Source organism: Rhinatrema bivittatum, chromosome 3 (genome assembly GCF_901001135.1).
Source record: "Rhinatrema bivittatum chromosome 3, aRhiBiv1.1, whole genome shotgun sequence".
Taxonomy (NCBI): domain Eukaryota; kingdom Metazoa; phylum Chordata; class Amphibia; order Gymnophiona; family Rhinatrematidae; genus Rhinatrema; species Rhinatrema bivittatum.
In genome coordinates this window covers 142,092,759-142,107,102 of record NC_042617.1, presented here as the reverse complement: position 1 = coordinate 142,107,102, position 14,344 = coordinate 142,092,759, and the positions used below count along the sequence as shown (strand labels likewise).

Below are 14,344 nucleotides of genomic sequence, written 5' to 3'. Positions count from 1 at the left end.
GTGGGTATGGAAGGGAAGAACTTACTATCCAGCAATAACAACAAAGAACTGCAGCCAGAGATTGCCCCTTCTTAGACTACAAGTAGAATAAAAGGGAGTTAAAACTCTTTAGTTCCCTGTATACAGACCAATGCAGCAGCTCCAAAAGATAGACTTAGGGAATAATTTTCAAAGAGATTTCTGCATATAAAACAGTGTTTTATGCTCAGAAGTGGCCTTGTACAAAATTGCCCATCCCATATGCAGCTAGATTAAGGCATGTATGTCATATTCGCGTCTCTTTACCCAGTATGACTGGAGGCATTTCTAGAGGTGGGGTAGAAACAGGATTTGGATTTACATATGTATTTCAGAATTTAAAATGTATGTGCATACATTTTCTCAACAGATTTCTGTGCACATAATATCAGGTATAACATGTATGGGATAGATTTGGTGGGATAATTGTATGTTTGCTTTGAATATTGGTATAATTTTTATATGTTTTTGCCAACTTTCTTATTCGGGCTATTTGAAAATTACCCTTTTAATGTCTAGTTTCCCCATACATAGCAGAAAACATATGAATTTGCAAGGTAGTAGAACAATTACAGGTGCACCCAGTCAAAGAGTGTGGAAGCAAAAACTCTTCAAAGTTAAAAATCAAACTTTAAAATGAAAGTAAGAAAAAGTGGAAACATGCACAGACCAATTTCAAGCAAGAAGGCTTCAAGCAATTTGCAAAGTAATAGTGCAATTGCACCCAGCTAGAGAGTCCGGAAGCAAAAGGGTTCAGCCACAGCTTTCCTGATAGAATCCAGGAGCCTAATGCACTCTAACTTCTTATAACTCTAATTGAATGTAATTGAAATTCATCTGCTATTACCTCATAGCTTTCCATGAAAAGGAAAAAATAGAGGGGAGATGAGGTAAATCATAATACAACTCTAATAGGCCAAAATGGATCAATTATTTTCATCTTTGCACATAAATACACTTTACTACCTTATTTACTACCTTATTAAAAGCAGGTTTGTAGGGAAACTACAACATTAACATTCCAGTGTATGAATCACCAAAACCATTGTTGCATCTAATGTGTTTATTTCTCAATTTATTTTGGCATTCCAAAGGAAAACAAATCATGCCAGGGTCAAAGAAATCTTGTGTCATTCACTACCTGCACAACATGAAAGAACAGATTCAGCAGTGCATCCTGTGGGTATCTAATGATAAACATGAGGAGTGCCATAATGGTCTTCATTTATGGCTGCTGCAATGTTCCTGTTCCACATTAAATTTTATTATATTTACTTATGGAGAAACTACTGTGCAGAGAGGTAATAAAGCTATTCTAGGAACTACTTGCTGGCAGGTAGACTGATGCACATAATTTTTAGGCTCTACAGGAGTATCTGTAATCCCCAGGAGCTGGTATGGCATTGGAAGAGAACCATTCTAATAAATATAATTAGTTGATTTCATAGAAATGGCAGATTGTAGCAGGGAAAATACCTTTTCTCATCTAATCACAAAGAAAGTGTCTTCAAAATGAGGAATGTTCTGGAAACATTTCATTATTGCCAGTGGAAACTCTACTGCATTGGAATGCATACTTGGGATTCTAATGTAGAGGCCACTAAAACTTGAAGGTTTCTCTGGGAAATCTATGAGCATCCTTTGAAAACACAATTGAATTTATTTATTAAACTTTGTAGAAATGTGGTTCTCTGCACCAGGGAGTAATTTAACTTTTATAAACGTTTAATTAAAAAAAAAAAGTTACAAAAAACTGAGAACAATATTTTCAGATTTTTCTAATTTTGTTTTCAAATTGTTGCCTAACTAGTGAGCTTGCACCTGCCTGCTATATGTCACTTCTGACTGACTGTCAGAAACATTCCTTTTTCTAAATTGATATAGTTTTTGTCATTGCAAATCACATATTGAACACAATTAATTGTTCAACAAATGTTGAAAGTATGAAAAAAGGGTTTTGCAGCAAAATAGAAACCAGTTTCAAGATTTTTTTTCATTATAAGCATAAAATGGAAGAAATACTTTAGGAAATTTGATTTGGATTGTTGCTGAACACTTTTTTAAAAGGTTGTAACAATTTAAAGAACTCATCACTAACCCTAAATGTTTTAATCGGCCAAACTAAGCTGTTAATTCACATCAAGTAGTTTTGTTTGAAAAGCCCATAACTGATAATAAGGTGAAATTAGTTCTTACCTGATTATTTCTTTTCCTTCAGTCCAGTCAGACCAGTCCAGATATGGATATGCCCACCGACCAGCAGATGGAGACAGAGAATAACAGGCTTGCTCATGTCACCCCTTATATGCATCTGTGCTGACTTTAGCCACCCATTATTACCTGTAACAAGCTAACTCTGGACATGTAAACATTTCTCTTTTCCCTTTCTTTTTGTTGCCCAGGAAGCAACTTGAGCTCTAATGGTATGTACTCTGACTTGACAGGGCAAAAGCTTACTCACATAAGCCACCTGAATGGCCTCCTTAAGCCTTAAAGACTACTGAACAGAACAAAGAGATGATTTGATTTCCAAAATGCATTAGTGAGCTTAAGGTACCTCATCAACACTCTTCTCAAATCCAGGCAATGAAGGGAGCTATAGTTACTACCTTTCGAATGCCTGACTAATGATACGAAACAGATCACCTGAGTCATATGAAAGAAAGATACCACTTTCGGAAGGAAAAAAAGCACCATACAAATTTTAACCATCTCATTAGAGATCTCCAGAAAAGACGCCCTGCAAGAATGCACCTGCAATTCCAATACTCGTCTAGCGGATTAAATAGCTACAAGAAACACTGTCTTCAAGGTTGGCAGTCTTATCAAGTTGTCCTTAATGGGCTCAAAATGCGCACCTGTTAAGAAGAACAAAATCAAATTGAGATCCCAGGATGGAAAAGGAAACCTTAATGGGGGCCTAATATGTTTTACTTTCCCCCTAAGAGTATGTGACACATCCAGATGAGAGGAGAAGAGTTTCCCCATGATTTGCCCCCTGTCGCATGCAATAGCTGCCACCTGGACCTTCAAGAAATTAAGTGCTTAGCTCTTTGATAGACTCTGTTGCAGAAAGTCAGACACCATGGGAACTGACACCACTGTAGGTGATAAGCACCAACTAATATACCACTGCTCAAAAATCTCCAAATGCACACAAAATCCAAGGAAGTAGATTGACCACCACTTGAGAATAACCCTTTTTTTCTAAACTTGCCTTCTCAAGGCCAAGCTGTAAGACAAAACCGATTGGGATCTTGGAGAAGGAGTGCACCCTGAGACAGGATTCCCTTATGCAAAGGAAACCTCAATGGGACGCTGTGCAAGATCCTCACAAGATCCATGTACCAGGGACACCTCAGCCAGTCCAGAGCCATCAGAACTACCAGGCCCTGATGGTTTGAGATCTGCTGAGGCACCCTTCCAATGAGGGACCACAGAGGAAAAATGTAGAGAACTTTCACGGTTGGCCAAGACTGAACCAGAGTAACCAGTCCAGCCAAACAATTTTCTCTTCTGTGAAAGAAAAATCTGCAAAATTTTGCATGTTTGGAAGTTGCCATCTGATCCATAAATGAAAAGCCCCACCTGTCCACTATTTGTGCAAATACCTCCTGAGAAAAGGACTACTCCTCTGGATCCACCAGATGATGACTGAGGAAGTCTGCTTGCACATTTTGTCTTCTCCTAATGTGGGACACTGAGATCATTTTCAGATTTTTCTCCACCTAGGAGAGTAATAGTTTTGCTTCTTTCTTACCTGAGGACTCCTGGTACTGCCTGCCCTGATGGTTTACACTTGCCACCATTGTGGCATTATTAGACATCCTGACCACCTAACCCATCAACCTTAAGGCAAAATGAATTAGAGCCAAGCTGAATAGCCCTGGTTTCTAGATTAATGGACCATTTTGACTCCATCAGAAACCAGTGGCTCTGAGCAACTTGATCTGGACAATGAGCACTGTATCTGGACATTCTTGCATCTGTTATCTCTGTCTACTTCCATCCCTAAAGCCAGGTGTTTGAATTGCATCCACTACTGCAAACTGCCCTTGCCCAACCTTGGCAGCAGCAGCAAAAGGATGGAGTAATCTTGACAATGAGGATCCCATGTGGATGTAATAAGGCTCTATCCTCTGGTAGCCTAGGAACCTTAAAATCCCCCCATCCCTAGCCATCTTCTCCTGATCCTTGCCAAACAAGAGCTGTCCTTTAAATGACAGCTTAATCAAGAATCCACCAACCAATTAAGCAACCAAAGAAGACTCCGTGCAGCAACTATGGATGCTATATCTTGGGCCAATATCCATACCAGTTCAAATGAAGCATCTGCCAGATACACCACACCTATTTCCAGCTAAAAGGAATCATCCCTCAGATCTTCTTATGCCTGCTGCACCAGGCTCAAGCCCAATCTGGACATAATACATCTGCAAGCCACTACCTGAAGAGCCTTGCTAACAGCCTTATAGGTCTGCTATATACAAATTCACTTCTCCTATCCTGAGTGTGTTTAAGTGCTTCTCCGCTTTTTACTGGAATGGTATTTCATTTAGACACAGAACAAACTAGTGCATATACCATGGATAACCTCAGCTTATCTCTCCCTTGAGGAACCAAAGTATCCAATTTAGCCAGTGCTCAACCTCCCTAAAATTTGTCTTGGAAGACATCCATTCCAAATCAATCAAATCCTTCACCGCTTTATGTAAAGGAATGGATTTGGAAGGTTTTCAAATACTGACCATAATCGGAGCCTTTGCGGAAGCTGGAGATTCCTCTTCTTGTCCTCCTCTATGTTCAGTGTACTTATGAACTGTAAAATCAAAGATGCCAATTCCTCCTTATGGAATTGATGTACTACAGAGGAAGCAACCTCTCCTTTGATGGAAAATTCACCTTCTTCTAAGTCCCCCTCATTAGGAAAGTGTGGGAACCTTTGGAAATCATCAAGGGACTCAGACTCTGAAAAATAACATCTTTCACCATTCTATCATCTACTCCCTGAGAACTTTTCCTACCTGAACCAGAAGATACCTGAAAACCTGGAGAAGATCCTGGGACTGAACTCTGTCCTGTAATGAAAGCCTGCTGCATACACTTAAAAAACTTGGTTGCCTATGCAAAGGAGTGAAGAGAATCAGACAGAGAGGGGAAGGCAAACAAACCTCTAAAAGACACAATCCTGCGGGAATCTCCCAAGGAACCCCTTGGTCGCGTGCCCTTCAGCCAACAGGGGAAGAAGATCCCCTCACTCCCCCGCGGAGTCAAAATGGCTGCTGGTCCCGAGTCTCCCAACCCAGGACCCGGCCAATGCCAGCCCAACAAGCATCTCATGCAAATCAGAGGCCCCCGAAGAACCCTCTTCACCATCACAGAGCTCTTCTATATCCTGCAAACAAGCGTGGCAGAACTTTGCTGCCTATCCTGCCTGCCTGCACCTTCTGCAAACAGAGCATGGGCTTTTTCCGGTGCTCTGTGGCTGCCAACATAGCTCCTTTGGGATTTTCCTCCATCTTTCAGACTTCACTGCCATAGCCAAGAAGGCCAAAAATAAAACAAATGACTCACGCAGTAGCTCTCTGGAGCTATCTGTGCAGCTTCCTGACCTGTGTCTGCAGCAGTCAGGCCCTGCAAGAACCTCTTTTTTTTTAATTGGCTTCTTAAAACTGCAGATGCTGCAGCAGAAGGGCAGAAGGATACTGCAGAGCCAGAAGGAGAAGCTAAGAAAGGTGGGGAGGAAGGAGAATGGAAGAACTACCTAACTTACCTGGCCCAGAAGGATCCTGGATGCCCCCTAGTTAAGACACTGCTCAACCGAGCAATAAAGCACTAGGGCCCTGCTCCACAGAGAGAGGGAGAGTGAGTCTTTCACCTCTGGAGCTGCCCTAAACTCTTTCCAGATCACCCTTAGTTCAGAGCCCAGGATGCAAACTGTACCATCTGCTGGAGACAGAGAATAATGGCTGGATGAGGTCATCATGGATGCCTATAAGGGGTGATGTCAATGAGTTTATTATTCTCTGTTTCCATTGACTGTTCAATAGGCAAAATCATACATCTGGAATGGTCTGACTAGATGATGAAGAATTGTGTGCTGTTACTACCTAATAGATTTCATTTTATAATGTATTTTATATAGCCTGGTCCTGAAGATGTTATATAAATTTATGCATTTTTCAGGAGAGTTAGTGTATGACAATGGAATGCATATCAAAATGTAGTGCACTGATTCCTTCTATATTCTGTGAAGTACAATAAAGAGCAGAGTTACAAGTTGGCTGCAGCTGACAAGGGACAATGAGGCTGATGATTAGCTAGTACCGAGGTTCGCAAACATATTAATGTGTGCTAAGACTGCCAATTACATGCACTATTCTGTTTGAAAAATCTTTCATATGTTGTTTGCTGTTTTAAAACACACTATTTTACAGTCACAAACTGTGCCATAACATTTATGTAAAATGAGGTAATAGACTGCATAATTATGTAAATCAGCTCATTACCTATGTTTGAATAGGAAAATAATGTGCATTAAAACATGCAAATGTCAACAGAGTCATTATTACAAGAAACTTAACTACATCTGAGGTAAATGTATTTATAGACTTTTTGTGATATTGGTCACTCAAATGTGAAAAAATTAATGCAAACATTTGTATGTAATGCAAACCCATTTGCATGCAATTAACAAGGACTGTTTTTGCAATTTAGCACTTTGGCTTCAATTTTTACGTTCCTTTGTAAGGGCAATTTGTAAAGAGATTTCCACAGTATCATGTGGAACTTCCTTTGAAAATGTCCCCAAGCTCTCGACAGGGAAAAGAATGTACGCTGCCAACAGTGTGCAAGCTTTTCCCTACAGGGAAAATGAACAGTGCTGGGGGCAGAGCCGGGGCAGGCCAGCAAAACGTATCTGCGGGTATTTTATTTTAAAATCCTCGCAGCTGCTTCCTCCTGATTTTCCATGCCTACTTTGAACCTTTGCATCTGCAAAGTATGCAGGGAAAAACATCCATGTGGCATCAGTAAGTCTGCAATTTTTTAAAAAGAAACTACATGGGGGTTTCTTTAATAATTTTGTTTGTAGACCCACAGGTTACAAAGTAACGGTGGAACTGGAAGCTATTTAAAATTGCCCTCTTTATGTTGTTACTTCTGGTTTCTCCAAAAAAAAAAACTGCACTACAGATCCATATATGCAGTGGGATAAGAGATTAAAACCAGGACTGCCTAAGCCTTCCCATGGAGGTCTTAATCCATCTGAACACTAATAATCAGACTATGATCTAATGAAATGCCTACAGTGTTAGAGAATACAACATAGTACTCTATCTACTCATTAAAATGCTATAATCCATTGAGTTTAAGGCCAAGATTAAATATAATCATATTGCATATTTGAAGAAGGGACCTTTGTGATCTGAAATGTTGATATGCTACAATTACAACTTTTTTGTTGGTCCTGTTGGTCCAATGAAAAATATTAAAACAACTTTCTGGACAGAAATGCTATAGAACAATCAAATAATAAATAACAATAGTTGGTCAAATGCAAAGTCTAGGGTTTATTAAGGATCATTTTCTAATGAGATATAAACATCAGTAGTCATAATGCACTGATAAGCAGCTATTATCCTTAGGAATATAAACTTGTTAAAGAAATACGTAGTGAATTTCATGATTATGTCAAGGTGAATCATCTTAACATCATTGTTGTTTTGCCCTCCTTCTCCTGTACTCCATCATATTGTAGTTGCTATGTTGTGGCTCTTTGGGAACTTTGCCTTTCTCTTTTCTTCCTCTCCATTTTCTTTTGTCATTCTCTGAGTTTCATTGAAAGAAAATGTGCCTAACAGATGTTAAATAGTGATGTCTGGCTTTACTCTTTTGTCACCAAGAAAAACTCATAATTTAAATTGTGCAAAATGTTCATTCTTTAAAACACAATTTATGTGACAGCTCTGTGTTACCATATCACCTCTTTTTAGGGTTTCTAGATTTCATTTCAGAAACTGACTTGTTTTATAAAATAAAACATAATTGCTAATATGCCTATGACATATTATCCCTTTTTAACTTGTACTTTATTAAACTTTGGAATGCAGATGGAGATCAATAAGATTATTTAACAAATGTACATCATACAATGTTTTGTACATCTGCTTTTTATAGATCTATAGGAATATGATTCTCAGTCATGATATAGCCTACCACGATCGGCATGATTATAATAGCATTCTTTGTAACGTTTTAAATCTATGGACAATGCAATAGCACAATGTAGGCTAATATTTGAACATACCACCCATGAGCTCTAAAAAAAAACAGTAATAAAAAAAATCAGACAAGAAATGGATTCATTGAGAAAAACTATAGTCTTTTTCAAGGTAAAAGGTACCAGGGCATTTTCTGAACATGCTTCTACTCTGGCTTCATTAGAGTAGCAGCTGCAGTTGGTTTGTCACTAACAATAAAAATGCATTCCAGCGTAAATATTTCTTCACAGTGCCATCTTTCCACCCCTTCTGAAAGGCTGAAAAATAATCCTGAAAATGTGCCATGTTTGTTGGGGGTGGTGATAGGATGACTTGCAACTACTCTTAAGGGGCCTATCTAATAAACAATGCAGGTGTTTATGCAGGTGTAAATAAATGGGTGTTTACACGTGTGCATATGAGCACACTATACAGCCTGTTTAGCATAGGTGAAAACCTGCACTAAATAAAGTAATCACTGCTGCTTCATATTTAAATTATTAAGTTCATTATCTCATTCACTAAATAACTCAAAGTGGCAAATGTTATTGCATGACCAGTTAATGGCTCATACATTTTCCCCAACTCTTGAGATGGAAAAAGGGTGTAGTTTACTGTTTTAGTACACTGCCTCCTTTTCATCATCTGAATCATTATCCTAATCTGTGCCAAAACCCTAGTTGCCATCTTCCTGACCCCCCCCCACCCCCAATCCTTCAGAGTACCCACCCTCTGGACCCCCTCAATCCTCTAGAATATTCTCCCTCCCATCCTATGGTTCCCTCAATCTTTTCACATACCCACCCTGCTCTGAACCCTCAATATTCCAAAATATCCACTCTTAGGAATGCCCCTTCCTATTCCACTCAGCATGGTATGCACCCCAGGTTTCTAAAATAACTCAAAAATGAAATTTCAGATATATTAGTTAAAATTTGTAATCTATCATTAAAATTATCCATTGTACTTGAAGACTGGAGGGTGGCCAATGTAAACCCAATATTTGAAAAGGGCTGCGGAGTGATCCAGGAAACTACAGACCTGTGAACCTAACTTCAGTGCCAGGAAAAATAGTGGAAAGTATTCTAAAACTCAAAATCACAGAGCATTTAGAAAGACACGGTTTAATGGAACACAGCATGGATTTACCCAATAGAAGTCTTGCCTCACAAATCTGCTTCATTTTTTTGAAAGGGTTAATAAACATGTGGATAAAGGCGAATCAGTAGATGTAGTGTATTTGGATTTTCAGAAGACATTTGACAAAGTCACTCATGAGAGGCTTCTAAGAAAACTAAAAAGTCATGGAATAGGAGGTGATGTCCTTTCGTGGATTACAAACTGGTTAAAAGACAGGAAACAGAGAATAGGATTAAATGGTCAATTTTCTCAGTGGAATAATGCAAACAGTGGAATGTCTCAGAGATCTGTACTTGGATCAGTGATTTTCAATATATTTATAAATGATCTTGAAAAGAATACGATGAGTGAAATAATAAAATTTGCAGATGATACAAAATTATTCAGAGTAGTTAATTCACAAGCAGATTGTGATAAATTACAGGAGGATCTTGCAAGACTGGAAGATTGGGCATCCAAATGGCAAATGAAATTTAATGTGGACAAGTGCAAGGTGTTGAATATAGGGATAAATAACCCATGCTGAAGTTACACGATGTTAGGTTCCATATTAGGAGTTGCCACCCAGGAAAAAGTTCTAGGAATCATTGTGGATAATACAATGAAATCATTGGCTCAGTGTGTTGCAGCAGTCAAAAAAGCAAACAGAATGTTAGGAATTATTATGAAGGGCAAGGTGAATAAATTGGAAAATGTGTTAATGCCTCTGTAGTGCTCCATGGTGGGACCACACCTTGAGTACTGTGTACAATTCTAGTCACCACATCTCAAAAAATATATAGTTGCACTAGAGAAAGTACAGAGAAGGGAGATCAAAATGATAAAGGGGGTGGAATTGTTTCCCTATGAGGAAAGGCTAAAAAGGTTAGGGCTGTTCAGCTTGGAGAAGAGAAGGCTGAGGGAAGATATGATAGAGGTCTATAAAATCATGAGAGGTCTAGAATGGGTAAATGTGAATTGGTTATTTACTCTTTCGGATAATAGGACTAGGGGTTACCAAATAGCACATTTAAAACAAATTGGAGAAAATTATTTTTCACTCAATGCACAATTAAGCTCTGGAATTTGTACCCAGAGGATGTGGTTAGGGCAGTTTGTGTAGCAGGGTTTAAAAAAGGTTTGGATAAGTTCTTGGAGAAGAAGTCCATTAACTGCTATTAATCAAGTTGACTTAGGGGCAGATTTTTAAAAAATACACGAGCGCGTACTTTTGTTCGCGCACCAGGCGCGAACAAAAGTACGCTGGATTTTATAAGATACACGCATAGCCGCGTGTATCTTATAAAATCCGGGGTCGGCGCGCACAAGGGGGTGCACATTTGTGCAACCTGCGCGCGCCGAGCCCAGGTTGCACAAGGGGGAAGGTGGGGGGAAGGTGGGGGGAGGGAACTTTTCTTCGCCCTCCCCCCACCTTCCCCTCACCTTCCCCCCCCCCTTACCTTTGTCGGCAAAGTTACGCACTTTGCGTGCGTCGCCGGCAGCCCTGCTCCATCCTCCGGTCCCAGGGGCTGGTCCGGAGGACTCGACCACGCCCCCGGGCCGGCGCCACGCCCCCGGGCCGGTGCCACGCCCACGAAACGCCGGGGCACGCCCCCGAAATGCTGCGTCGTTTTGGGAACGCCCCCGGACACGTCCCCTCCCTCCCCTTTTCGAAAGCCCCGGACTTACGCGCATCCCGGTGCTTTACGCGCACCAGCAGCCTATGCAAAATAGGCACGCCGGCGTGCGAAGGCCCTGCGCGCGTAAATCCGGAAGGATTTACGCGCGCGGGCCTTTTAAAATCCGCCCCCTAGGAAATAGCCACTGCTATTACTGGCATGGGATCTACCTTAATGTTTGTGTACTTGCCAGGTACTTGTAACCTGGATTGGCTACTGTTGGAAACAAGATGCTGGGTTTGATGGACCCTCAGTCTGACCCTGTATGGCAACTTCTTATGTGTTCTTATGTACTTACGTTAATGTAGCGGAAGTAATGTATGCCCTGATAAGGGCTCCTATATCCCCAACCATCCCAGCAGGCAAGTGGAAGCCTCCCCAGCCCCTATGATGGTTCTTTCTCTGGCCTACCCCATCTGAAATAGGGCAAAGGTCAATGGGGGCAAGAGGAAAGACAGCTCCCTCTTGCTTTACCAGCACCAGAATCCAAAATTGTGCCAACTGACCTTATGTGATATTTTGTGCAGTCTTCCACAGACTTCAATGCATTCTAGCCTTAAACGTAATTGTACATACCAGTTGAAATAATACCCTTTACGATCATTGCCATTGCTGTACCTATAATTTTCAGTGAAGCTAATTGTAATGGCACATAAAACCATCATATTTTAAATGCTTCCAAAGCTCTGGTAAATAGTTTCAATACAGATAATCATATTTTTTGAACTTTTGGATTTAATGGAGTAGGCTCTGTAATGGATTGATTATATGTAACCTAATACTGGAAACCCAGATGGTTCTAGGTTTTAAGGGTAAATTCCTCTTTTAATTATGCTTGATGAACATCAAATAGCCAAGAATGAAATATGCACCTAATCAAAGTCTACAGACATTATAGCTATACCATGTTTCCATAGTCAGTGTATATCATGTCTTTTGGAAATGAGTTGTTTTAGTATGAACTAATTTGCATCATCATGCCGGAAAATATATCAATACAATAAAAGGGTTTCAATTAGAATTTTTCTAATTTCTAAATATCAGAATATTATTGAATTTTGTGTTCAAAGTGCTTGTCTATTTTGTGGAAGCTTCTGTACCAATTCTTTATTAAATCATTATGGTCAGTGTTGCTGGGTAACATAGATTGCTTCACACTGCATTGGATAAATAAGAGGGTCATGTAGAGCAATTTTATACTGCCATTTGTGTTATACTAATAAAGCTTTTATTATACGTGTTTGAAAATCTCATGTCTTTCTTTGTAGGAAATGCCATTGTATTTGGAAATACAATTGATACTTACACCACAGTAGAAACCCTCTTATCCCTTGGAATTAGTGGCAGTCGTATATTCTTAGTGCAACCTCCATTGACATACAGCATTACTTGCTTTAACAACTACAGAGTGGAAAAAGTTGTAGAAGAATCACTATTTAAAGCTGGTGTAACTGTGTACCACAACAGTAAACTTGCCCAGTGGAACGACGGTGGCAACCCAAATCCTATACAATATGCATCTTTCACGACTGACACCAAACCATTTAAATTACAGTGTGCGGTAAGTATAGGTTATTATTTTGCCTTTACAGTCATAGATATTTTGTTTTTAAATGGTATATTTTCAATAAGGCACCTAACAAAAAAGTATGTGTGAACTTTTCACCCCGCATAAATGAACCTGATATTCTGACACAAATTATCTTCATAGCTTGTGTTTGAAGTTTCAGTTGTTATATGGATAAAAAGTGCACATATACTTAAAAGTATGCACATTGAGTTGTTTATTTATTTATTTAGAGATTTTTATATACCGCGGCACGTACAGCACATCACCTCGGTTTACAGCAAACAATAATTCAGCAACAGGCTTTACAGTGAGATATTAAATGGAGCAATACATGCAGAATGCTTAACAATCAACTTAGCAACTAGAACCATTTTTTTTTTTAAATAAAATAGATATCATTGACTTATAAGTAACACGATATACCGAGAATTTAATCTACATATAGGCAAAAATACCGTGGAGATCTTTTCTAGGGAATAAGAGCCGGACAAAATGTGGGGGGGGGGGGGGGGGGGGGGGGGGGAAACAGGTGGAAAGTTGTGAAACGTTAATGTACATGGGTAGTTTTCTCCCCTGACCAAGTGATCCCCCCTGAATGCCTCTTTTTCTCCATCAAGAAGCAGGGTGAATTAGCCATTAACACTAGCAGCCGCCACCTTACCCACCTGGCCGTAGTTCCTACCTTCTGGCCCTTTACTGTACCTTATACAAATTAAGCATTCACTTTGTACACATGGAAAACGCAGAAACTGTCATTGGTATAATAAGGCCGCAGCTTTTATTTAACACATCAGCAAAAACTTCCCTGGTGTACCCGAGCTGGTATGATGTCTCCACTGCTGCCCGCCGTAGTGACCAAGCAAGACAGCTTTTACTCCATGGGCCCCCTGCCGGGTCCTCAAGCAAGAGGGCTCTAACCATCGGCGCATTCCGCACCCCCAGCCTTTTGCGCTGCCCAAGGCACTGATCGGCTACCACGCTGTCCTGTGATGTCACTGGCACCACTTACAATATGCCCAATTTGTGCCGCCCAAGGCACTGATCGGCTACCAACGCATCCTGTGATGTCACTGGCACCACTTACAATATGCCCAACCGGCCCGGGTAACCGCCAAGACACGAGGTAGGGTGTACCCTTGCCTCGTGTCCCCCCACTTAATGAATAAGCTGTGGCCTGTGTCATTTCTTGTCCTGTTATGCCCCGATGGCCTCTCGTAGATCATTATTAGATTTCCCGCAACCGATGGCATTCCGTGTAGCATGTTAAGTATGCCTCAACCGTCGAAGAGCCCACGGGTCCGTCCTTGCCCTCCGATGTGTTATTCTTACTCCCTTAGCGACCCTCGAACCTTCGGGCACCGTAGTAGTAGTAACTATTTGACACTCCCGGGCTTTCCCATCCATGTGACGATTCCGCTAGGCTGGTTGGTCTCTGGGGGTCACCGGTACTTGCTACCCAGATTATTATTATCATTATTACCCCTCCTAGCAACCCTCAATCCCCTTGGGTGCCGTGATTGGGGTAATAATTGTTTTGACGCCTGCCATGCTTTCCCATTCGTGAACCGACCCTCCCTGGCATGGCCAGTGCCACGTGTGGTCCCTAGGGTCATCCGTGTTTTATCTTATCGGTCTTCCGCATATATGATTGCCCAATGCACCAATCTACTCTTAATGCACCACTCTGCAAGTTATAT

At 40.6% G+C, this 14,344-nt stretch overlaps 1 protein-coding gene across 1 annotated transcript in view; it reads left to right on the top strand.

Annotated features, from left to right (window-relative positions):
- CFAP61 (cilia and flagella associated protein 61) overlaps window positions 1–14,344 on the top strand; it is an 826,389-nt gene that overhangs the window by 580,139 nt on the left and 231,906 nt on the right. Inside the window, exon 22 of the mRNA XM_029593764.1 lies at window positions 12,346–12,638. Within this exon, the coding sequence (XP_029449624.1) occupies window positions 12,346–12,638 (293 nt within the window). The remainder of the gene's footprint in view (window positions 1–12,345; window positions 12,639–14,344) is intronic.